Source organism: Amblyraja radiata, chromosome 4, assembly GCF_010909765.2.
Source record: "Amblyraja radiata isolate CabotCenter1 chromosome 4, sAmbRad1.1.pri, whole genome shotgun sequence".
NCBI classification, from domain to species: domain Eukaryota; kingdom Metazoa; phylum Chordata; class Chondrichthyes; order Rajiformes; family Rajidae; genus Amblyraja; species Amblyraja radiata.
Window position 1 is genome coordinate 50,076,835 of NC_045959.1, and position 26,749 is coordinate 50,103,583.

Genomic DNA, 26,749 nt, shown 5'->3' on the forward strand with positions numbered 1-26,749 from the left:
TACACAGTGGATAGCTCGATTATAATAATGCATTATATTTCCGCTGACTACACGTGACAATAAACTAAACTCAAACTCAAAAAATACACACCAATGAACTAGTAATTCTTAATCCTAATAAAGAATATCCTCACAAAGAGATGTTAGCCAAGCCGCATTTAATTAATAACATTTCTGCTATCCTTGGATTTTTATGAACCTTTTAAAATGAGTGAGTATTATATGTTGGTTAATAAAAAATAGGAGCAGGAGCAAGCTATCTAGACTGCTAAGCCTGTTTCACCCCTAGATTTTAGACTTTATTTTAAACATTAGAGATACAGCATGGAAACAGGCCATTCAGCCCGATGAGACCACGCCGACCAGCATTAGCTCCCTTACATTAGTACTATCCCACACACTAGGGACAATTTACAATTTTTACTGAAGCCAATTAACCTACAAACCTGTACGTCTTTGGAGTGTGGGCGGAAACCAGGGCACGCAGAGAAAACCCAAGGGGTCAGAGAGAGAACGTACAAACTCCGTACAGTCAGGATCGACTGTGACTCAGGGTTCGCTGGGCTTATTGCTGTTTGACATCTATAACAAAATCATTTGGATGAGAATGTACAAGGCATGATTAGTAAGTTTGCAAATTTTCAGTAAAGTGGGTGGTATTGTAGATGGTTGGCAAAAATTGCAGCAAGATCTTGATCTGTTGGGCAGGTGGGCTAAGGAAGTGGGCTAATGCAGATAGGTGTGAGGTGTTGCAATTTGGGAAGTCAAACAAGGGCAGGACCTACACAGTGAATGGCAGGGCTCTGGGGAATGCTGTAGAGCAGAAATATCTCGTAGTGCAGGTACATTTTTGTTTGAAAATGACATCACAAGAAGTTAGGATGGTCAAGAAGGCTTTTGGCACATTGGCTTTCATCAATCAGTGTATTGAGTATAGAAGTTGAGAGGTCATGCTGCAGTTATACAAGACTTTGTTGAGGCCTCATTTAGAGTACTGTGTTCAGTTTTGACCACCTTATTATAGGAAATATATTGTTAAGCTGGAAAGGAAGAGCTACAGGGAGAGGTTGAGCTGGCTTGACCTTTATTACTTGGAGTGCAAGAGGAGAGGTTATCAATATAGGTGTACAAGATCATGAGACAAATAGATTGGTCTAGGGGGGGGGGGGGAGGTGGGGGGGGGGGGGGGGGGGAAGGGGGAGGGGGGAGGGGGAGGGGGGGGGGGGGATTTAAAAGGAACCTGAGGGGTATCTTTTTTATACAAAGGATGGTAGGTATTTGGAATGAGCTGCCAGAGGAGGTAGTTGAGGCTGGTACTATCACAATGTTTAAGAAACATTTAGACAGGTACATGGATAGGATAGGTTTGGAGGAATATAGGCCAAAGGTAGGCAGGTGGGACAAGTGGCGTTGGGACATGTTGGTCAGTGTGTGTGAGTTGGGCCGAAAGGCCTGTTTTCATGCTGTATGATTCTATGACTCTAAAACCAACAAATATCTAAGCCTTTATTGGTCAAAGCAAGTCTCATTTGTGTTTATACTATGTAAGAATTAACATTGACTGTATAGGCTGAGACAATTAGAACATAGAGCATTCAACAGTACAGCAAAGGAACGGGCCCTTCAGCCCACAATGTCCATTGGGAATATAATGTCAAGTTAAATTAATCTCCTCTGCCTGCACGTGATCCATATCCCTCTATTTCTTGCACATCCATGTGCCTGTCCTAAAGCCTTTTAAATGCCATTATCATATCTGGATCTACCACCACCCCTCCAGCACCCACACTTTAGAGGTGTAATAAAAACGTCCCACACATCTCCTTTAAACTTTGACTCTCTCACCTTAAAGCTATGCCCTCTAGTTTTTAACATTTCTCCCCTGGGAAAAAGGTTCTGTGTCTACATCAGATAAAGTAGTAAGTACAAACCTTCAGATATGGAGGTCATAATGATAACACTTTGGTTAAAAAAGTAATATTTTAAGGCATATTAACATTACCATTACATCAGGCTAGCACCTCACAATATCTACATTCAGGGATGCAATAAATAACATTGTGCAATTCATTGTGATTCTATTGCAGAAGCGGTTCTGAAATAAAGGTGTGACTTGCATGCTGTAATATATGGCAAATCAAACAAATGCAATGGACTTCTGTCATTACCGACGGTACCCACCTATTCACTAATAGATAAACACGACCATTAACTTTGGCATGGCTGGAAAATTGAGTGGTGGGAAGCACATGAATGGACAAGGAGAAAGAAGAGGGAGAGAGAGAGAGGGAGAGAGAGAAAGACAGAGTGATAAGAATCCACAGACACTACAATTACCCAGTACAGCACAGCACACACAGTTAAATGCAGGTTTAAAGTTACCACAGAAGCAATGGAAAATGATAACAATTAGCAAAAGTAAGGCAGGTTATAATAGAAATGAACAATTGTATTTAGTTGAGGAACACATTCCAAAAATACAACATTAAAATCTCCTGCTATTATAACAAACATATCCGTTAAACCGGCTCCGAATTATTACCAACTTTATAATTTTTATAAAGAGTGTCAACTTTTCCAATAGACAATAGGTGCAGGTGTAGGCCATTTGGCCCTTCGAGCCAGCACCGCCATTCAATGTGATCATGGCTGATCATCCCCAATCAGCACCCCAATCAATTACTCCAATGTTGACGCCAGGGGTATCAACGCTTCCAATTACTCCTTGGAGGTCTTCCTTTGCAAATGCTCTAGTGGACCCAGAGAGGGTCGCCTGTGCACCCCTCTGCTAATGAACTCATGGGATGAGTGGAAGATGAAAGGAGAAAGCCAAACCAAACCACGATTCCCCGATTGATATAATTGACCAGGGAAATGAGAGCATATGATTTATCAAGCTGATACGGAGCTGCATTCAAAGAATAAAATTAAACAACAGAAAGTGAATACTTATCCGAATACGGCATTCTCAATATAGAACAACTAAAGATTCTTAACCTGATAAGATGGTTAATTACTTTCTCAAAACATAATATTCCGCCCTTTCTCTCATGTTAATATGTAGTATTCAACACTTAGATGAGGCGATAGTCTAAATTAAATGGATTCCTATTCACTATAACGACTTAGGCTATCTTGTAACTAGAGGATCTTGAATAATAGCTCTCTGAAAGATAAATTCTAATTTCATTGGATAATATTGTATTTGTATTTCTATTAACTAAAGTTAGCATATAAGATATCAAGAGGATTTAATAATGTTTCATTGTTCTAATTTTTAATATGTTAACATTTACAGTAGCCAATCACAAAATATTGTATAACCAATTTCAGATACTGGTGATTCTGCTAAGTGTGTGTTTCTATAACACTAATTGGATATGTGATTGATAAATTAGGGAACAAAATATATATTACATTGGCCTAATTGGTTATAATGTGATTTCCATCGAAGGCTAGAAAACCATTTAAGAGTTGCTTTGGAAACTGACAAGCATAAAAAAAGCTGTCTTGGAAAAATTTCAGTCTTGGGAAAAGAAAACTGTTTCCATCGAACGTCCTTGCAGTAATCAGACACCATTGTCCTTTAAGAACACAGGCTGTCACTTTCACCACAGGAAGCCATTGAAATTGACCATCAATCGCTTCTATTGCAATGATACTCTATAAAACAATCCAACATAGAGCCTTCAGTCTTTGCAGCTTGCAATAACTAAAATAAACTTACAGCTATTAAAAATATCTTTATTTTTGAAAATCCTGGGGGAAAAAAACCTTGTTATTGCGAGTCTGAAACTCGCTAGCTCCTAACCCCATATTTCCATTTGCCACAATACTTTTAATAATGCGATTTTCCAGAATACAATATTTCTTAAGAATCCAGCTACCAGGTAATAGTAGAGTAGACAATTCTCCCAATTTGAATTGAATTCCCAGTATTCTCCCAGTTTTGCTAGCCTTTACTGTCTCCTCCCCTTCCTTAACCCTCGAGCTGTCTCCTCCCATCCCCCCGCCCTCGGGCTCCTCATCCTCCCTTTTTCCTTCCTTCTCCCCCCCCCCCCCACCCCCTATCAGTCTGAAGAAGGGTTTCGGCCCGAAACGTCGTCTATTTCCTTCGCTCCATAGATGCTGCTGCACCCGCTGAGTTTCTCCAGCATTTTGTGTACCTACCAGGTAATAGTAGAACTACTTGTACATTCACAATAATTCAAGGCACACGTCACATATCAAGATCGCAGGGGAATAGATGTCATGACTCACTTTCAAAGCATAATTTGACAACATATTAAAGAATGTTTCTCACCTGTAGATAGTGCTCTCCTGTTTGCTAGTCACTGCTTTTAGGTCAGTGAGTTCCAGAAAGCGATCATGAAAATAATGAAGGTGCAAGATACACACAAGCAAGAAAGATGTGGGGATGAAAATGCTGGTGAACAGATCTGCTACAGTGAACTTCTCTAGTCCAAGATCCTTCAACCTTTAAACAAAGAACAATTATATATTTAGTCCGGAAAGGGCTGTGTATCAGTTTTGGATACATTTAAATTTCTGTTCCAATTGCTAATTTTCAATGCAAGACACCACTGTTTGTATTTTACATGTACAGAGTAACAAATGTAATTGATTTGATCTTTTTTTAGTCCTAATCCTGTTTGTAACCTGCACCAGCTGTTTTTCACAACTTGTTTGCTTTTTCCACAATGGGTTGTAGGTGTTACTGGTCACACCAGCATTTATTACACATCCCTAAATTCCCTCACAACCTTAGGGTGAAAGGGGCAAAGTTTAAAGGAGATGTATAGGGCAAGTTTTTTACACAGAGGGTGGTGAGTACCTGGAACGCACTTCCGGGGATGGTCATAGAGTCATACAGCGTAGAAACAGGCCCTTCGGCCCATCTTGCCCACACCAGCCGACATGTCCCAGCTACACTAGTCCCACCTGCCTGCGTTTGGCCCATATCCTTCCAAACCTGTCCTATCCATGTACCTGTTCAACTGTTTCTTAAGCGCTGCGATAGACCCTGCCTCATCTACCTCCTCTGGCAGCTCGTTCCATTCACCCACCACCCTTTTCCCCTTCACCTTAAACCTATGTCCTCTGGTCCTCGATTCCCCTGTTCTGGGCAAGACACTCTGTACTGCGCCTCTCATGATTTTATACACCTCTATAAAATCACCCCTCAACCTCCTGCGCTCCAAGGAATAGAGTCCCAGCCTACCCAAACTCTCCCTATAGTTCAGACTCTTGAGCCCTGGCAACATTCCCGTAAATCTTCTCTGTACCCTTTTAAGCTGGAGAATATATTTTCCTATAACATGGTGCCCAGAATTGAACTCAATATTCTAAATGTGACCTCACCAACATCTTATATAACTGCAACATGACCTCTCAACTTCCAAACTCAGTATTCTGACTGATGAAGGCCAATGTGCCAAAACCCTTTTTGACCACCCTATCTTCCTACGACTACCTTCATGGAACTATGTACCTGCACTCCTAGGTCCCTCTGCTCTATAACACTACCCAGAGGCCTACCATTCACTGTGTAGGTCCTTCCCAAAAGTCTGGTAAGCAACACCTCACATTTCTCCATAGTAAATTGCATCAACCACCATTCCACAGCCCACCTAGCCAACTGATCAGGATCCTGCTGCAATTTTTCACAACCAACTTCACTATCTGCAATACCACCCACTTTTGCATCATCTGCAAACCTGCTAATCATGCTCTGTATGTTCTTATCCACATCATTGTTATAGATGGTGGTGGAGGCAGAAACGGTAGTGGTGTTTAAGAGATTTTTGAATAGGCACATGGATATGCAGGGAATGGAGGGATATGCATTACGTAAAGGCAGATAAGAGTTGGTCTTGGCATCATGTTTGGTTATCAAGTGGGCACCTCCCTTCGCTGGTGTTTCATTGAGTTAAACCCACAAAACCTCAGGAAGGCTCAACAGTTAGTTCTGGCATCCCAGAACCACCTCCCTTAATACCTGCTCTCACCACCTATGTTACCAGTATGCATTAAATTTATCAGTTACTCACTTTTCAATATCCATTCCCGTCATGTTTTGCCACAGATACGGGAATGAATCAAACTGATAGGTGTACACCAGGACCAAGACCAGCATTGTGTAGGAAACAACAATAATCCAAAAATACTTCAGGATTCGCCGCCACCAGTCATAATGTACCTAGAAAAAAAAAAAAGCCTTCAGAAGTATAAGCAGCCAAGAAAAATAGGATTATATAACAAATAATTATTATATTTGGACGCTTTGGATTTGACCACATTAGCTTCCAAAATAAATCTCTTCAATGCCACGGTCTGAACAGTGATACCAAACTCACACTGCCAGGCTACACTTCCAAGGAATGGTTGCAAGATTTGGTCTACAGTGCTGTAATTCCTTGAATTATATTCCCAGAATTTAGAGTTTACAGCGGGGAAAACACAAGCAAGAGAAAACTGAACTTGGTTTTCATTGTGGCATGCTTGCCTGCATGATTTAACTGGGAAGAAGGATTGTTCTTACGACCACGGATCTGTAACCGTGTCGTACAGTGTTCACACACGGTGCTCTTGGTTCAATGGTCTGAATTGCTCCTTGTTCCACAGCCTTTCACCCCGTTTCCACATCGTTGGAGGGACTTCATGAAAATAATTCCGCAGTTGATTGGGTTAACATGTGAGGAACATTTGAGGGCTCTGGGCCTGTACTCGCTGGGGTTTAGAAGGATGAGGGGGTATCTCATTGAAACCTACCGAGTGATGAAAAGCCTGGATAGAGTGGATATGGAGAGGATGGCTCCAGTAGTGGGAGAGTCTAGGGCCAGGGGGCATGGCCTCAGAATATAAGGATGTACCTTGTAGAATGGAGATGAGGTATTTCTTCTGCCAGAGGATGGTGAATCTGTTTGTCACTCACAGCTGTGGAGGCCATGTCATTGGGCATTTATAAAGCAGATGTTAATAGGTTCTTAATTATTAATAGAGCCAAAGGTTAAGGGAAGAAGGCAGGAGAAATGGGGTTGAGAGGGAAAAATGCATCAACCGTGATCGAACGGTGGAGCAGACTCACTGGGCCAAATTGCCTAATTATGTTCCAACATCTAATAAACATAATGAACATGACTTTTCATATATCCATATATCCTGTTGGGACTAGGCTGTAAGGAAAGGTTGGATGGACTTGGATTTGTAGAGCGGAGGCTGAGGGGCGACCTGATAGAAGTTTATAAACTTATGAGATACTTTGATAGGGTAGACAGTTAGAACTTTTTCCCAGGCTAGAAATGTAGAAAATCTAGAGGAAATAGCTTTAAGCTCAGATAGGGAAAGCTTAAAGATGTGCGGGGCAAGTTCCTGTTATACACAGAGTGGTGGGTGCCTGAAATATGCTACCAGGGGTGGTGGTGGAAGTGGCAGAAGTGATCAGTATAACTTGGCAATACATTCAGCTTGGACATTGTGGGCTGAGAGGGCCTGTACATATGCAGTACTATTCTATGTAATTTACAAGAAGTGTAGCAGTACGCATTAAAATGTTGCCTTAAGAATACAATTAACTGCATTAACTGTTTTAAATCACCCCTCCACCAACTATAACAAAATTAGACAACAGAGAGTTGCATATATATTGGTGTGCACCGGAGGGACCGTTCCAACGTTGTATCTCTAAACTTAACTAAACTTCTTTAAAAAGTCCCGCGGTCACACGTAATTATGCAACTTTGAATTTAGTACTGTTGTATAATATATCTTGTAGTTAAATGTGGAACTCCTATTCTTCTCAGCATTGCTGCTGAACAGCATTTTCTACAGTGCAGAAAGCATTCCCATACCGACCTGTCTAGCATAGGCCTTCTCCACTACCAGAGTGAGGCCACACACAAACTGGTGGAACAACACCTCATAATTTGCTTGGGTAGCTTATAATCCAATGGTATGAACATTGAATTCTCCAATTTTATGTAACAACCAATCTCCTCTTTTATTCTCCTCTCACCGTTCTGTGCCCCACTCCTGGTGCACATCTATTTCTCCCACTTCTCCACCCCTCTTCCCCCCCTTCCACCTTTGCTAGTCGGGGATTGTGCTTCGGTATGGCAATACTTCACTTGACCATTGACCATTGAAATACGTACCTGATATAGAACCACGCAGAACAGAAACAGCATCATGTAGATGATCTTGTACATGACAATCTTGCCCTCAAAACTGACGAAGAAAAACATTCCGCCACAGATGTAAATCCAATATTTGACAAACATTCCCATCACCAGGTTTCCTAATACTTTCATTATCTCCTTTCCTTGCTGGCTATCTTCTGCACAAACAGAAAAACACAGGGTTATCTGGCAGCTTTAAGTGGACATTTTACATTCTCAGAGGATAGACTTTTGGCCACAAACCCTTGTGACAATGTAGTGAATAAGGGATGATTGGGTTAACATATGAGGAGCGTTTGACGGCTTGTGTTCATCTTAAGTTCAGTTCACCTGAAGTTAAGTTAGTCTTTCTAAACACTCGCTGGTGTTTAGAAAGATGAGGGGTGTGGGGTGAGGGGGTGGGGGGGGGGGGCATTTGGGGACCTCATTGAAACTTACCGAATAGTAAAAGGCCTTTGATTGGGTGAATGTGGAGAGGATGGTTCCACTATTGGGAGAGTCTAGGACCAGGGGCCATAGCTTCAGAATAAGTGAACATACCTTTTGAAAGGAGCTGAGGAAGAATTTCTTTAGCCAGAGAGTGGTGAATCTGTGGAATTAATTGCCACAGACGGCTGTGGAGGCCAAGACAATGGATATTTTTAAGGCAGAGATTGATAGATCCTTGATATGTACAGGTGTCAGTGTTATGGGGAAAAGGCAGCAGAAGGGGTTGTGAGGGAAAGATAGATCAGCCATGGTGGAGTGGACATGATGGGCCGAATGGCCTAATTTTGCTCCTAGAATTTATGAACATAAACTTATGATCTTGAATGAGTCAGTTGGCTTATAAAACTCTTGTCAGATTTTCATTGGAAGGTGGAATGGCTGCTGAGGAGGAGCAATGGTGGGGATCAGGGGGACTTTGGTGGGGAAAGTTCATTCCAATTATCTCCTTGATGGGAAAGACCAATATCCACCTGTATTGTTTACCACCGTACTAAAGAATTCAAGATGCTTGTTGGTGTCCTGGACATTGCACGTGAGACATTCTGCTTCAAAGATCAGAGTCAAAGGAAACAGCCCTTCAGCCCAACTCAAATATACCAATGGGATGCCCCATCTAAGCTAGTCTTATTTGCCTGTATTTGTCCCATATCGCTCAAAACTTTTCCTATTCAGGTACCTGTCCAAATGTCTTTTAAAAGTTAGTATTCTACCTGTCTCAACCATTTATTCTGGCTGCTCCTACCATGTACGAGCCTGTGTGAAAAAGTTGCCCCTCAGGTTCCTATTAAATCTTTCCCCTCTCTTAAACCTATGTCCTCTTGATTCCCCTACCCTGGGAAAAGATTCTGCCTATTAACGATATCTATTCTGCCTAGGCTTTTGTACACCTGTATAACATCACCCCACAACTTCCTGCACTCCAAGGCAAAAAGCTTTACCTGCCCAACCTCTCCCTATAGCTCAGGCCCTCAGGTTCTGGTAACATCCTTGTAAATCTTCTCTGCACTCTATCCAGCTTAATGCCATATTTTCAAAAGCAGATTGACTAAAACTGAACATAAGGGTCGGTGCTGGGACCCCAGTTGTTCACAATTTATATAAATGATTTGGAGGAGGGAACCAAGTGTAATATATCAAAATTTGCGGACGATACAAAAATGGGAGGAAAAGTAGGGGATGAGGAGGATAGGAAGAGTCTGCAAAAGGATATAGATAAGCTAGGTGAGTGGGCAACAACTTGGCAGATGAAGTTTAATACTAATAAATGTGAAGTCATTCACTTTGGGAAAAAAAATGATAGGGCAAGTTATTTTCTAAATGAGGAGGAGCTGCGTTGTAATGCAACGCAAAGGGATCTAGGGGTATTAGTACATGAATCACTAAAAGTTAGTATGCAGGTGCAGCAAGCAATCAGGAAGGCCAATGGAGTTTTGGCCTTTATTGCTAGGGGGATTGAGTATAAAAACACGGAGGTCTTGCTGCAGCTGTACACAGTATTAGTGAGACCACATTTGGAATACTGTGTACAGTTCTGGGGTCCATACTTAAGAAAGGATGTACTAGCCCTGGAGGCAGTGCAGCGAAGGTTTACAAGATTAATTCCTGCAATGAGGGGATTGACATATGAGGAAAGGTTAAGTAGGCTGGAACTCTACTCTTTGGAGTTTAGAAGAATGAGAGGCGATCTCATTGAAACATATAAGATCGTGAGGGGCCTTGATCGGGTGGATGCACCGAGGATGTTCCCAATGATCGGGGAAACTAGAACTAGGGGACATAGTTGCAGAATAAGGGGGGGCTCTTTTAAAACTGAGATGAGGAAGAACTTCTTCACCCAGAGGGTGGTTAATTTATGGAATTCACTGCCCCAGGGAGCAGTGGAAGCAGAAACTTTAAATATATTTAAGACTAAAATAGATGGTTTTTTAGCTGCCAAGGGGATAAGGGGCTACGGGGAGAGGGCAGGGATATGGACCTAGGTATGGTTAGTATAGTAAGACCTGAGTGATCTCCTGGACAAGTGTCGATCGCCTAGATTGGGGTCGGAGAGGAATTTCCCGGATTTTTTTTCCCGAATTGGACCTGGGTTTTTATCCGTTTTTTTGCCTCCCCCAGGAGATCACGAGGTTTTTGGGGTGGAGAGGGGTGATAGCGGTATAAAGGGGAGGGTAGTGTCTTGTGTTCTGTGTCTTGTGTCTACTGTTTGTGGGTAAGTGTGTCTGTTTAGTGTTCAGCCATGAGCGAATGGCGGTGCGGGCTCGACGGACCTGGTGGTCTACTCTCGCACCTACTTTCTATGTTTCTATGTTTCTATAATATTCCATGTACAGCCTCACCAGCATCTTGTAAAACTGAAATATAATGTTCCAACTTCTATGTGCGAGAAATAACTGTAGATGCTGGTTTACATCGACGTTTCGGATCGAGACCCTGAGTGAGGCCCAGCGCAAGTTGGAGGAACAGCACCTCATATTTTGCTTGGGTAGTTTACACCCCGGCGGTATGAACATTGACTTCTCCAACTTCAAGTAGCCCTTGCTTTCCCTCTCCATCTCCTTCCCCTTCCCAGTTCTCCCACCAGTCTTACTGTCTCCGCCTACATTATTTGTCCCGCCCCCTCCCCTGACATCAGTCTGAAGAAGGGTCTCGACACGAAACGTCGCCCATTCCTTCTTTCCAGAGATGCTGCCTGTCCTGCTGAGTTACTCCAGCATTTTGCGTCTACGTTCTAACTTCTATACTCAATTCCCTGACTGATGAAGGTCTATGTGCCAAAAGCTTTCTTTACCATCCTATCTACTTGTGACTCCACTTTCTCCGTACTGTACTCCGAGACCGATCGGTTCTATGTCACTCCCTCGCCTTTTACTGCAACGATTTATCCCTGCCTTGACTTCCTGAAATGCAACACCTCACACTTATTTGAATTAAACTCCATTTGCAATTTCTCAGCCCACCTACCCAACTGATCAAGAACCCACAGTAATTCTTGATAACCATCTACACTGTCCACTGCACCACCTATCGTCGTGTCATCTGCCAAACTTACTAGTGATGCCTTGTAACACTCCCATCCAAATTGTTGATGTGGATGACAAACAGCACTGGGCTCAGCGCTGATCTCTGAGGCACACCAGTAACCGAACGTCTCAGATCTGAAAAACAAACTGCTTCCTACCAGAAAGTCAGTTATGTATCCAATTACAGGTTCACCACCAATTTTCCAGCATCCTTGGTTTCCAGAGCCTTTCTGGATTATCTGTTTTTTCCAGACCAACATAAGTCACAGCCTCCAAGAGGAGTTGAATGGTACTTGAACTGTCCACCAAGGCCACCGAAGGGCTCAGATACTGGCCCACAAAGGCGTCCTTGGAAGTCAAGTGTGGGATTGGATCTGCTGGCTCTGGCCGGGCCAGAGTTCCAGAGACCCGGCTGCAGGGGGCAAATTCGACCGGTTATCGATTGGCTGCGGAAGTACCGATGAGATCGAGACTGGCCGCCTCACCCGACCTAGGCACCACATTTTCGGGAGCACTTCCAGGGGAGGGGGATTTCATGTGCGCTCCCGTCATTTTGTCCAGATTAAAAGGAGGTGCCAGACCACCAGTTGCCGGAAAATCAGTGGTGGAGCTGTAGCTAGTTCTCCCTGGATTCCATGCGACCTGACCTACTAGAGCAGCCTCTCAAGCGGAACTGTATCTAAGACCTTGCTGAAGTCCATAGCGATTATGTCTACGGCCGTGTCCTCATCAATCTTCTTGATTATTTCTTCAAGAAGACACGACCACCCACGTACAAAACCTCGCTGTCTATCCCTAATTCACCCTTGTCCTCCCAAATGCATCTCATCACTCAGAAATTCTTCTTAACAAGCAATGTAAGTATGTTTTACCTTTTTCCTCCACTTTGACCTGGGATAAAGCAGATCCCCTTTGCTTTTCCGCCTCGCGACGCTCCGTGATATATTGATGGAGCAAAAGCCAGAATGTCAAGGTACACAGGATCTGTTAAGAAAAAAGACCCTTATTGTTCTGAACACAGAAATAATCAATGACATGCTGATAAAATGAAGATACATTTCTGAAAAGGTATAATTAGTTTCGGGCCATTCTGTAGGTAGCTTTATACTTATCCTTTAGGCTACTCTGAAAGTACCTCCCAAACCTCAAGAAGAGCAAGGGGTATGGGTGTCTCTGCAATTACCTCTCCATGGCTTCCACTGACCCTGACTTGAAATGATCTCACTATTTCTCCATCGCTGGTGGAACCATCTCCTCAACAACCAAGTAACACCACCTTCATTCGTAGAACCGAAGTATGAGTGGGTTAACATATGATGAGCGTTTAACGGTTCTGGGCTTGTATTCACTGGAATTTAAAAGGATGAGGGGGGGGGGGGACCTCATTGAAACTTACCAAATAGTGAAATGCCTGGATAGAATGAATGTGGAGAGCATGTTTCCACTAGTGGGAGAGTCTAAGACCAGCGGCCATAGCCTCAGATTAAAAGGACGTACCTTTACAAAGGAGATGAGGAGGAATTTCTTTAGTTAGAGTGTGGTGAATCTGTCGAATTCATTGCCACAGACGGCTGTGGAGGCCGTCAATGGAGATTGACAGATTCTTTATTAGTACGGGTGTCAGGGGTTAATGGGGAGAAAGCAGGAGAATGGGGTCGAGAGGGAAAGATCGATCAGCCATGATTGAATGGCATAGACAATGGGCCAAATTGACTAATTCTGTTCTTAGAACTTATGACTATCCCTGACTTGAAATTATATTGCTATTTCTTCATCATCGGTGGAACTCCCTTCCCCTACAATGACATGACTGCACCTTCATCAGTAGAAATGGCGGGATATAAAATGGCAGCTTCTTAAAGCCTATTGGAGACGGTCATTAATTCACATTCAATATTTATTAAAAATATACAACAAAATATTAAATATTAATTATTTCTCTTTTGCCAGATTCTGAATGATTTATAGCTTCCCTGCCCCATCCTACCTTCCCTGCCCACTTGAAAATACAACACAATGGTAGAGAGCTGAATTTCAGACAAATTTATCAGAAGGTTGGTACAATAGAGACATAGAGTGATATAGTGTGGAAACAGGCCCTTCGGCCAAAGTCGCCCACACCGGCCAACAATGTCCCAGCTACACGTCCCACTTGCCTGCGCTTGGTCCATACCCTTCCAAACCTGTCCTATCCATGTACCTGTCTAACTGTTTCTTTAACGATGGGATAGACCCAGCCTCAAGTACCTCCTCTGGCACCTCGTTCCATACATCCACCACCCTTTGTGTGAAAAAGTTACCCCTCGATTCCTATTAAAACGTTTCCCCTTCGCCTTGAACCTAAGTCCTCTGGTCCTCGATTCCTCTACTCTGGGCAAAATACTCAGCATCGACCTGATCTATTCCTCTCATGAGATCTCCCCTCATCCTCCTGCGCTCCATGGAATAGACCCAGCCTATTCAATCTCTCCCTATAGCTCACACCCGCTAGTCTTGGCAACATCCTCGTAAATCTTTTCTGAACCCGTTCAAGCTTGACAATATCTTTCCTATAACATGGTGCCCAGAAATGAATACAATACTCTAAATGCGGTCTCACCAACGTCTTATACAACTGCAACATGACTTCCAAACTTCAATGCTCACTCTGACTGATGAAGGCCAAAGTACCAAAATCCTTTTTGACCACCTTATCTACCTGCGACTCGACCTTCAAGGAACCTTGCACCTGTACTCCTAAATCCCTCTACTCTACAACGCTACCCAGAGGCCTACCATTCACTGTGTAGGTCCTGCCCTTGTTCGACGTCCCAAAATGCAACACCTGACACTTTTCTGTATTAAATCCCATCAACCATTTCTCCGCCCACCTGGCCAATCGATCTATCCAGATCCTGTTGCAATCGTTCACAACCATCTTCAAAACCACTAACTTTTGTATCATCAGCAAACTTGCAAATCTTGCCCTGTATGTTCTCATCCAAATCACTGATGTAGATGACAAACAGTAACGGGCCCAGCACCGAAACCTGAGGCACACCACTAGTCACAGGCCTCCAGTTTGAGAAGCAAAGTTCCTCCATTACTCTCTGCTTCCTTCCATGAAGCCAATTTGCTATCCATTCAGCTATCTCTCCGTGGATACCATGTGATCTAACCTTCCAGAGCAGCCTACCATGCGGAACCTTGTTGAACGCTTTACTGTAGTCCATGTACACAACATCTACAGCTCTGCCCTCATCAACCTTTTTGGTCATGTCTTCAAATAAAATGAATGAGATTTGTGAGACACAACTTCCCACGTACAAAACCATGCTGACTATCCCTAATCAGCCCTTGACCACCCAAATGCCTGTATAACCTATCCCTCAGAATACTCTCCAGTAACTTACCAACTACAGATGTTAAACTCACCGGCCTATAGTTCCCAGCATTTTCCCTGCAGCCCTTCTTGAAAAGAGTCACAACATTTGCCACCTACCAGTCTTCCGGCACCTCTCCTGTATTTAGGGCGACTTGTAAATTTCAGCCAGGGCTCCTGCAATTTTCTCTCTAGTTACCCTTTTCCAGGTGAGGCAGAGGTTCACCTGCACATCCTCCAACCTCATCTATTGCATCCGCTGCTCTAGGTGTCAACTGCTCTACATCGGTGAGACCAAGCACAGGCTTGGCGATCGCTTCGCCATACACCTATGCATAGTTTGCATTAACCAACCTGATCTCCCGGTGGCTCAGCACTTCAACTCCCCCTCCCATTCCGAATCCGACCTTTCTGTCCTGGGCCTCCTCCATGGCCAGTGACTCCCACCGCAAATTGGAGGAGCAGCACCTCATATTTCGCTTGGGTAGTTTACACCCCAGCGGTTTGAACATTGACTTCTCCAATTTCAGGTGGTCTTTGTTTTCTCCCTCCTTCCCCTCCCCTTCTCAGCTCTCCCACAGCCCACTGTCTCCACCTCTTCCTTTCTTCTTCCCGCCCCTACCCCCACCCCCACATCAGTCTGAAACATAGAAACATAGAAAATAGGTGCAGGAGTAGGCCATTCGGCCCTTCGAGCCTGCACCGCCATTCAATATGATCATGGCTGATCATCCAACTCAGTATCCTGTACCTGCCTTCTCTCCATACCCACTGACCCCTTTAGCCACAAGGGCCACATCTAACTCCCTCTTAAATATAGCCAATGAACTGACCTCAACTACCTTCTGTGGCAGAGAATTCCAGAGATTCAGCACTCTCTGTGTGAAAAATGTTTTCCTCATCTCGGTCCCTTATCCTTAAACTGTGACCCCTTGTTCTGGACTTCCCCAACATTGGGAACAATCTTCCTGCATCTAGCCTGTCCAACCCCTTAAGAATTTTGTAAGTTTCTATAAGATCCCCCCTCAATCTTCTAAATTCTAGCGAGAAGGGTTGCGACCGAAAACATCACCTATTCCTTCGCTCCATAGATGCTGCCTCGCCTGTTGAGTTTCTCCAGCATTTTTGTCTACCTTTGATTTTTCCAGCATCTGCAGTTCTTTCTTAAATTTTCCATTCTTGTTCCTCAGTTCCACCCATATAGCCTCACTAGATGAACCACCTCTGAACACAGCGTGACATCCTCCTTAACCAACAATGCAACCCCCGCTCTTCTTTTTCGCTCATCCCTGTCTCTCCTGAAGCTCCTGTACCCTGGAACATTGAGCTGCCAGGCCTGCCCCTCCCTTAACCAGGTTTCAGTCATGGCTACAACATTCCAGTCGCTCGTAACTATCCATGCCTTAAGGTCACCTGCCTTACCCGTCAGGCCCCGTGCATTAAAAAACGTGCTGTTTAAACCAACCCTTCCTCGGTCTCTGCCTTTCATCTGCCTTTTCTGTCCACTAACCTTTCCCACGCCACCCTCCGTACCAACTTCTAGCCTCTCATGTGCCTCTGCCTCTACGAACTCCTCTGGAAGCTCGTTCCCTACACCCACCACCTTTAGTGTAAAAAGGTTACCCCTCAGATTCATGTGCCTCTGTCCTGCACGAAATCCCACGCCCCTGCCAATCTAGTTTAAACCATCCCGTGTAGCATTAGCAAACCTTCCCGCTAGGATGTTGGTCCCCCTCCAGTTTAGGTGCAACCCGTCCCTTTATACAGGTCACCCCTGTCCCGGAAGAGATCCCAATTATCCAGAAATCTGAATTCTGAAAACAAGGGGAAAGATTTGATAGGAATCTGAGGGGTAACCTTTTTACACTAAAGGTGGTGGGTGTACGGAACGAGCTTCCAGAGGAGTTAGTAGAGGCAGAGACTATTGCAACATTTAAGGAATAATTAGACAGGTACATGGATAAGACAGGTTTAGAGGAATATGAGCAGGCAGGTGGGACTAGTGTAGTTGGGGCATGTTGGTCGGCATGGGCAAGTTGGTCCAAAGGGCCAGTTTCCATGATGTATGACTCTACGACTCTATGATAAATATTGACAATGTTTTTTTAGGATGTTATTTCTGTTAAAACCAACCTTTGAACCCAGTTCGACACACGGGGTCTTCATCTTTTTTAATACTCCCGATGGCTCAGGAAGTTCCTCTTTGGTAAGGTCAAGACTCCAGATATATTGTAGGGTTAACAAGACATTTCCATAGAAGACCATGAATGGGGATGTAAGCATTGCATATTTCCTCCGGTCACGCATCATCCACAGTACACAGGACCAAATCAATAACACAAAGGTTAGCCAGCTGTGGTAGGTAATACTCCAAGCCTAAAGGAAAGCAACAGCATTAAAAAGTTTCACAAACAAAGGAAACTATCGTAAAGTTCATAGGTTTGTAAGTTCTAAGAGTAGAATTAGGCCACTAGGCCCATCAGGTCTACTCCGCCATTCGCTTACTCCGGGGGCGCTGTTCTGGCAGCAGCCATGTCAGCAGCGCGTCAGTTTTTTCAACCTTTTTTACTTTTTAGTTTGTTTTTAAGTATGTATTTAATGTTCCTTCGTGTGTTTTGTGTGGGGGTGGTATGGGGGGGTAAGGGGGAAACCGCTTCGGTCGCCTCCTCCATGGAGAGGCGACTTTTTCCAGGTCGCCTCCCCCGTGGCCTAACATCAAGGATTGGCGCGGCCTTTCCCGGAGACGCGCCCGGGACTTTAGCGGCGGGCGCAGTGTGGACTCTCGGCGTGGAGTGGGTGAACCCTCGCTGGGGCTCGCTGGAGGGGAGCGCTCCGTTTCGCTGGCCCGGGGCAGCCGGCAGCCTGAAGTCGCAGCCTGAAGCCGCGGTCTGCAGAGCTCCAGCTGGTGCGGCGTCTACAGCCCGGGATCCCTCGTGGGGGACCCGGGGGAAGAAGAAGCCACCACTGCCGGCCCGCGGGCAACTTCTACCGCGGGGCCGGCATGGACACCATCACCCCTGGAGGGGAGCTTCGACCGCCGGTCCTGCAGTCTACGGTGCATCTGGCTGCGGCGGGGACTTTAAATCTTGACCGCCGGCCTGCTGGCCTACAACAACTTAAAGCCGCGGTCTCCGGTGAGGAAGAGCCGATCCTGGACTGACTCTGGACTCTGGTCCTGTCCACGGGGGGGACATGGAGGAGGACTGGCCAAATTGTTGTGCCTTCCACCACAGTGATGAATGCTGTGGTGGATGTTTGTGTTACATTTTGTGTGTTCTTTATTATTGTATCGCTGCTGACAACCCAATCCTTGCCGGGTCACTGCTCGTGCGGTCGACCGGTTGGTGCAGAGAGTAGCTTTGAATGTTTGTCTCTTCGTTGATTGTGTCCCTTTCTTTTTTAAAAAGCTACTGTAATGCGCCCTTTAAATTGCCCCTCGGGGATGAATAAAGTGCTTGATTGATTGATTGATTGATTGATTGATTGATTGATTGATTGATTGAATCATGGTTGATCTATCATTTCCTCTCAACCCCATTCTCCTGCCTTCTCCCCATAACCCCGGACACCCTTACAAATCATTAATCTGTTAATCTCCACCTGAAAAAAATCCATTGACTTGGCCTCCACAGCCATCTGTGGCAAAGAATTCCACAGAATCACTAGCCCTCTGACTAAAGAAATTCATCCTCATCTCCTTTCTAAAGGTACATCCTTTATTCTGAGGCTGTGGCCTCTGGTCATAGACTCTCCCACTAGAGGAAACATCCTCTCACATTCACGCTATCCAGGCCTTTCACTATTCAGTGTATTTCAATTAAGTTCCTTTGTGAGTTTCAATGAAGTCCCCTCAAGTTATGAATTGTGGGACTGAACATAACTGAAAAATGTGAAAGCCAAAACATTTACATTAAGTACTTACACTGAATTTCAAATCCAGTTTGAGCGGGAAACTTGGGTTTGAACCTTGAGCCTTGACGTTAAATACAGGCAGTGACATTGGTTTGAGGCCAGAGTTGGCTGAAGTGGGTTGGTAAACTAGAATGGAGTTTACGATGGAGGCACGAAGAATTGCAGATGCTGATTTACAAAAAAAAGACATAAAGTGATGGAGCAACTCAACGGGCCAGGCCAGCATCTCTGAGGACATGGAAGCCAACGTTTTGGGTCGAGATCCTTCTTCAGAGTGAATGTAGCAGACCGGGGTAAGGTGGAAAGGAGGTGAGGGAGGGACAAAGCCTGGCAAGTGATAGGTAGATACAAGTGAGGATGGATCAACAGTGACAGATAATGAAGGAGATATTTTATCAATCTCACCAAAATGCATATTCTGGTGAGAAAAAAAGGTGTTGACATAAAGGATGCATCAACTGTAGCTAAGGAGGTTAAGGATCAAATCAAATTGAAAGAAAAAGCTGCAATGCTGTGAAGATAAATGGTAAGCCAGAAGATTGGATACATCTAAGTATATAATATAGTCTTTTTCCCAGGGTTGGGGAATCAAGAACTAGATGGCATAGATTTATGGTGAGAAGGGAAAGATTTAATAGGAATCGGAGGGGAATCTTTTTCAAACAGAGGGTGGTAGGTATATGGAATGAGCAGCCAGAGGAGGTAGTTATGTAGTTCAACACTTAAAATCATTGGATAGGTCTATGGTTAGCAATGTTTAGAGGGACATAGGCCAAATGCCGGCAAATGGGATTATCCTAGATGGGGCAGTTTGGTCCATATGGGCTGAATTGTGCTGAAGGACCTGTTTCCGTGCTGTATGACTCTATGGGTTCCTTCCTACACGTTATAAAGTGAAAAATGATCTGTCAGGTAGTTTCTGATTTTATAGTCAGAGAGCGATACAGCAAGGAAACAGGCCCTTCATTCCATCGGCTCCATGCTAACCATCAAGTAATTATATACACAAATTTTATATCAATCCCATTTTATTCTTTTCTCATTTTCATCAACTTCTCAACTCAACAACACCCTTCAACACTCATGGCCAATTCATTTACCAACCCCCAAAATCTTTGGGATGTGGGTGGAAACCCACGCGGTCACAGAGAGAACCTGCCAACTCCACACAGGCAACAACTGAGATCAGGATTGAACCTGGATCATTGTAGACAACGGCCCTGCCGGCTGTGCCACCCTCAAGTTATTCTGTAAGTGGTTTAGTTTAGCCCAATGAGTCCACTCCGACCATCCCCGTGCACTAACACTATCCTACACTCTAGGGACAATTTACAATTGTTACCAAAGCCAATTAACCTACAAACATGTATGTCTTTGGGGTGTGGGAGGAAACCGGAGCACCCAGAGAATACCCATGTGGTCACGAGGAGAACGTACAAACTCCGCACTGTCAGCACCCGTAGTCAGTATTATGCATGGGTTTCCGGTGCTGAAAGGCAGCAACGCTACCGCTAGTCCATCGTACCGCCAGAAATTCTTCTTTTGAAAGTATTGGCTATTTGTATAACCATCCCATGCTGCAAAAACATTCAGGTCTCTGCTGCACCTAATTAGTGTGAAGGAACACGACAATGGTGAATAGACATAAAATGCTGGAGTGACTCAGCGGGACAGGGAGCATCTCTGGAAAGAAGGAATGGGATCCAGCATCCAGAGATGCTGCCTGTCCCACTGAGTTACTCCAGAATGTTGTGTCTATCTTTGGTTTAATCCAGCATCTGCAGTTCCTTCATACACAATGGTGAGTCTACAGTTAGCTGCCCACTCAATGCACTTACCATCATAGCAATCAGTGCACAAATATAGCTCTGCTTCATAATGAATCGGAAAAAGGTGATAAGGCTGTTGAGTCTGCTGTTGACCGGCTCTTCCGAAACACTTTCGTCTTTCATTTTGTCTGACAATAATAAACAACACCATTTTATTGTTTACATTTAGGTCAAGTCTGGTTATTTGTCACATGCACCTGATCTTCACAGGAACAATTAAATTCTTACTAGCTGCAGAACTACAGGCATATTTGCATATTAGATGCAATAACTGTGCAATGAATATACAATAAATTATCACTTGCACCGGGTAAATGTACCTAGACTTTAATGTAAGTCTGCAACGGCTGGCAGTTAAGAAATGTCCTAGGGTACAATGGGACCTTAACTATATTGGACAGAGTTACATATTGCAGAGAATTGTGGACGCAGCCCAGGCAATCACACAAACCAACCTCCCTTCCATTGATTCCATCTATACTTCACACTGCCTCGGCAAGGCCACCAGCATAATCAAGGAAGAGTCCCACATCGGTCACTTCCTCATCTCCCCTCTCCCATCAGGCAAGAGGTGCAGAAGTGTGAAAACGCATACTTCCATATTCAGGGAGTTTCTTCCCAACTGTTATCAGGCAACAGAACTTTTCTACCAACAACTCCTGACCTCCCATCTACCTCATTGGAGACCCTCAGACTATTTTGAATCTGAATTTACTGGACTTTATCTCGCGCTAAACGCTATTCTCTTTATCCTGTACCTGTACACTGAGACGACTTGATTGGAATCATGTAGTCTTTTCGCTGACTGGATAGCACACAAAAAAAAATGCTTTTCGTTGTACCTTGGTACACGTGACAATAATAATAAACTAAACTAAATTCAGCTAAACTCATCGTTTAACTTACCAGGGGATACATTTTCCATCTGGTCCCATTTGTATTGTGGGGTGGAGTACATCTCCAGTGAGACTGGACCATTCTCACCTTGCACGGCGTGGTAGTCAGTGGGATTTCCATTTACTGTTGCTAGCAGGGCCTGGAGCGGGTGGAAAATACTTCTTAGGAGACCAATGAACAAGAGCCAAGCACAGAGCCAACATTTGCTCCTTTCATCTGTTTTTTTTTTTGATATTCTAAGTTTATTGAATTTGCTGTCAACTCTCTTCCAAAGATATCAGCCTCAAAGAAGCCCTGATCCTCTCTCTGGTGGGATTTCTGTCAGTCTCTTTCACCTTGTTTATACTTTGGAGTTTCCTGGTCTTTGGAGACTGAAATCAGAAGGTGTGTGAAATCAAGTAATTGTGTACTGAACTAAACATTATGAATATAGATAATCTAATTGATATATTTAGGTTGGGACAGGTTGGGGGAGTGGGCAGATGCATGGCAGATGAAGTTTAATGCGGATAAATGTGAGGTTGTCCACTTTGGTAGCAAAAACAGGAAGGCAGATTAGTATCCAAATGCCGTCAAGTTGGGAAAAGAGGAAGTACAACGGGATCTGGGGGTCCTTGTACATCAGTCTATGAAAGTAAGCATGCAGGTACAGCAGGCAGTGAAGAAAGCGAATGGCATGTTGGCCTTTATAACAAGAGGAATCAAATATAGGAGCAAAGAGGTCCTTCTGCAGCTGTACAGAGCCCTAGTGAGACCACACCTGGAGTATTGTGTGCAGTTTTGGTCCCCTAATTTGAGGAAGGACTTTCTTGCTATTGAGGGAGTGCAGCGTAGGTTTACAAGGTTAATTCCTGGGATGGCGGGACTGTCATATGCTGAGAGAATGGAGCAGCTGGGCTTGTACACTCTTGAGTTTAGAAGGATGAGAGGATATCTTATTGAAACATATAAGATTATTAAGGGTTTGGACACGCTGGAGGGAGAAAACATGTTCCCGATGTTGGGGAGTCCAGAACCAGGGGCCACAGTTTAAGAATAAGGAGTAAGCCATTTAGAATGGAGACGATGAAACACTGCTGCCTGACCTGCTAATTTACTCCAACACTTTGTGATTATCTTTGTATCCTTTAGTGTAAACCAGCACCTGTGGTTCTTGTTGTGCAGAAAGGACCTGCAGATGCTGGTTTAAACTGAAGATAGACACAAAAAGTTGGAGTAACTCAGTGGGCCAGTTAGCATCTCTGGAGAAAAGGAATAGATGACGTTTCGGATCGAGACTGAAGAAGGGTTCGATTCGGGAACTCCAAGGAAAGTGCCGATTCAGGAATTCCAAGCCGCGGAGTGTGTTCGACCGTCCCCATGTCGGATTTTCAATCATCCCGACGAGAGGGCCTGTACATCGGGTTTATGGCCCCGACCACGGGTGAGCAAGGAGGAGAACTGGCTAAACTTTGTTGCCTTCCACCACAGTGAAGAATGCTGTGGTGGATGTTTGTGTTAAATGTTATTGTGTATTGTGTGTTCTTTTTAAATGTATCGCGCAAATTCATTTCACTGCACCTTCGGATGCATGTGACGAATAAAACCGAAACGTCACATTCCTTTTCTCCAAAGATTCTACCTGACCCGCTGAGTTTCTCCAGCTTTTTGTGTCTATCTGCAGTTCCTTGTTCCTACATTCCGAATCCAGGAACTGGACAGTTGAATTGAAGACTGGAAATGTTTGAAATACTCAGAAGCAAAAAGTTTTCCAGCTCTGACAGAAACAGGCCCTTCAACCCAACTTGTCCATGCTGACCAAGATGGCCCTACACTCGTCACACCTGCCTGCATTTGGCCTATATTCCTCTAAACCTTTCCTACCTATGTACCTATCCAAATATTTTGTAAATGTGGTTATAGTACCTGCCTCAAACATCTCCACTGGCAGCTCGTTCCACATACCCGCCACCCACAGTATGAAAAAAATAACCCTCATGTTCCTACCCCCTGATCTTAAAACTAATAAAAATATAATTGATAAAATTACAAACAATAAGTTACAATTTGCACAATTTAAATAACATTCACTTATTGAGCAATGGGTTTGCAATACAACATTCCAGATTTCTTTCATTTTGCTGGGCTTATTTTACATGTAAGAAATCCTTCTCAATGTTAAATGTAAAGGATTTGTAGAAATGATAACTGAGAAATTGTCCTGAAGGCAAAAGATGGATCCTTGAGAGAACTTAATGATTTTCTATGGAATATTATTGTGCAGAAACTCTGTCAACTAGCAAAAAGTAACCCAAAGAGCGAATAGGTTTGCAGTTACAGGTGGTTTAAAAATATAACCTAACAACACCGGCAACAATAGTTTTCTAAAGAGACACAAAGTGCTGGAGTAACACAGCGGGTCAGGCAGCATCTCTGGAGAACAGGGATAGGTGACGTTTTGGGACGGGACCCTTTTTTAGACTGATTGCAGCAGAGCGGGAAAGAAAGTTGGAAAAGAGGAGGAGCAGGAGCATGGCCGGTGATAGGTAAATGCAGGCGAGGGAGGTTTTTAGATGGGCAGATTGTTGGACAAATGCCAGGCAAAAGACAGGTGTAATCCTGAAAAAGATAATGTTTAATTTCATGAAAGGAATAGATTGGGTAGACCCACAGAGTTTCTTGCCCAGAGTAGGGGAATCGAGAACCAGAGGACATAGGTTTAAGGTGAAGGGGGAAAGATTTGATTGGAATTTGAGGGGTAACTTTTTCACACAGAGGGTGGGTGTCAGAGGAGGTAGTTGAGGCAGGGTCTATTGCAAAGTTAAAGAAACATTTAGACAGGTACATGGATAGGAGAGGTTTAGAGGGATATGGGCCAAACGCAGGCAGGTGGGACTAGTGTGGATGGGACATGTTGGTTGGTGTGGGCAAGTTGGGCCAAAGGGTCTGGTTCCACGCTGTTAACATTATGATTCTATGACTCTATGAGTTGTGAATTGTTAAGCTTGGGGATAGAAAAGTTGCAAATTATGCAGCCATTGGAAGTGCTTGGAAGTGATGCTGGGTTGAGGGGTACATGTTGATACATTTCTAAAGCAGGTTTACTAACATCAGAGAAGCTGGAGTCATCCTGGGTAATTGTAAGGAGCTGAAAAAGGCAGAGAGAAGAACATGTTACAAACATGCAAACAATGGTCTATAGATATATACATAGAACATAAATCAATTTTAACTTATGTCAATACATCTAAAATATATAAAGAAAGAGTCGTTATTAATCATGAATGCTTTTTTCTTTATCCATAGACCTCAATTTCCTTGAGAGTGGCTTTGCAGAAGGATAGGGTGGTCAAGGCTTTCAACATATTGGTCTTCATCAGGCAGAGTATTGACTATAGACGTTGGGAGGTTTTGTTAGAATTGTAAATGACATTGGTGAGGCCATATTTTGAGCATTGTGTTTTGGTCACACTGCTGTAGGAAAGAAGTTGTTAAGGTGGAAAGGGTGCAGAGAAGATTTACGAGGATGTTGCCAGGACTCGAAAGCCTAAGCACCAGGGAGAAAATGAGCAGGTTAGGATTTTATTCCTTAGGGCGCAGGAGGATGAGGGGTGATCTTATAGAGGTGTATAGGATCATGTGAGGAAAAGATAGGGTAAGTGCACCGAGTCTTGCCCAGAGTAGGGGAATCAAGAACAAATGGACATAGGTTTAAGGTGAGGGGGTAAAGATTGGAACCCGAGGGGCAACCTTTTTACACAAAAGTGATGGGTGTGTGGAACGAGCTGCCAGAGGAGGAAGTTGAGGCAGGGACTATCGCAATGTTTAATAAATATTTGGACAGGTACATGGATCGGAAAGGTTTGGATGGAAATGGGCCAAATGTGGGACTAGTGGAGATGGGGCCTGTTGGTCGGCTGAGGAAAAGTGGGCCAATGGGCCTGTTTCCACGCTGTATGACTCTATGACTACTTTGTGTGCCTTGATTGTAGTCCCATCCAAAGTGCTGCTAGACTAGTCGCACTATATGGGGCATGGAATGGGATCATGGAAAATGTAGCAGCTCATATTGAGATCAGTTTTGGTATTGTTATTAGGCAATTCATTCTATATTTTTGCAGACCAAAACATATCATGTATATTAGCGGTGAGTGAAACGCTAAATTAGCAAAATAAGATTTCAATCTTATTTTAAATGGTGGAGATTTATTAGTCAAAGTATCCAATGGGTTACAAAACAAGGTGTGTAGATGGAGTTAAGACAAAGATCAGTCATAACGACTAAACAGGCTCAAGTGATTCAATGGTCCACACCTATGTTCCAATGTGGACGTCATCTTCTGATGGTAGAGTAGGAGCAATGCTTATACTGTAGATTAATGATACATAGAAATTCACTTCATGTTCAAGAGCTTAATGGAACAATCTCCATTTGCAAAGATGTGTGCAGTTCCAATAAAAGCCACAAATTGTAACACTATCCAGGACAAAGTGACCAGCTTGATTCATCACCATTTAGAGCTTTACAGTGGGGCAGAGGTAGAGTTGCTGCCTTACAGCGCCAGAGACCCAGGTTCGATCCTGGCTATGGGTGCTGAATGTATTGAGTTTGTACATTCTCCCCGTGACCTGCGTGAGTTTTCTCCAGGTGCTCCAGTTTGCACCCACACTCCAAAGACGTGCAGGTTTGCAGGTTAATTGGCTTCTGTAAATTGTAAATTGTCCCTCATGTGTACCAAGATACAATGAAATTCTTTTTTTGTATCCTTTTCTTCTTACTGACGCCTATGAGTAAGACTATTGTCATACATAAGTACAATCCCCAGTTAAGTACATAATGCATAGAAACAGCCCACTTGATATGCAAAAGTCGCCAGGTTTTGGTGCCATTTCACGTTCCCAGTCGCAGTCTAGTAATTCTGTGAACTGTTCTCCTTCTCCTTGCCCCGGCCATCTTTAATCTCCCTGCCCAGGGGGCGCCTCCCACAACAGGGGAGAAGGAAACTCCTTAGAAAGTTAAATATCAGTGGAGACACGTCGGGAGAACGTTGCCTCATGTTATGTCAACCTATGGAGGTGAAGCAA

At 43.9% G+C, this 26,749-nt stretch overlaps 1 protein-coding gene across 6 annotated transcripts in view; it reads right to left on the minus strand.

The window, feature by feature from the left end:
* The window catches only part of piezo2 (piezo type mechanosensitive ion channel component 2), a 499,687-nt gene that overhangs the window by 106,932 nt on the left and 366,006 nt on the right, over positions 1-26,749 (minus strand). For 3 of the 6 annotated variants that reach the window (XM_033019393.1, XM_033019394.1, XM_033019391.1), the window contains exons 10-18: positions 24,774-24,812; positions 21,695-21,824; positions 20,798-20,916; positions 17,181-17,423; positions 12,559-12,670; positions 8,154-8,335; positions 6,051-6,199; positions 4,304-4,477; positions 2,182-2,223 (exon numbers count right to left, since the gene is read on the minus strand). In XM_033019393.1, coding sequence (XP_032875284.1) covers positions 2,182-2,223; positions 4,304-4,477; positions 6,051-6,199; positions 8,154-8,335; positions 12,559-12,670; positions 17,181-17,423; positions 20,798-20,916; positions 21,695-21,824; positions 24,774-24,812 — 1,190 coding nt within the window. The remainder of the gene's footprint in view (positions 1-2,181; positions 2,224-4,303; positions 4,478-6,050; positions 6,200-8,153; positions 8,336-12,558; positions 12,671-17,180; positions 17,424-20,797; positions 20,917-21,694; positions 21,825-24,773; positions 24,813-26,749) is intronic. The other 3 variants (XM_033019396.1, XM_033019395.1, XM_033019392.1) reach the window with 1 other exon arrangement.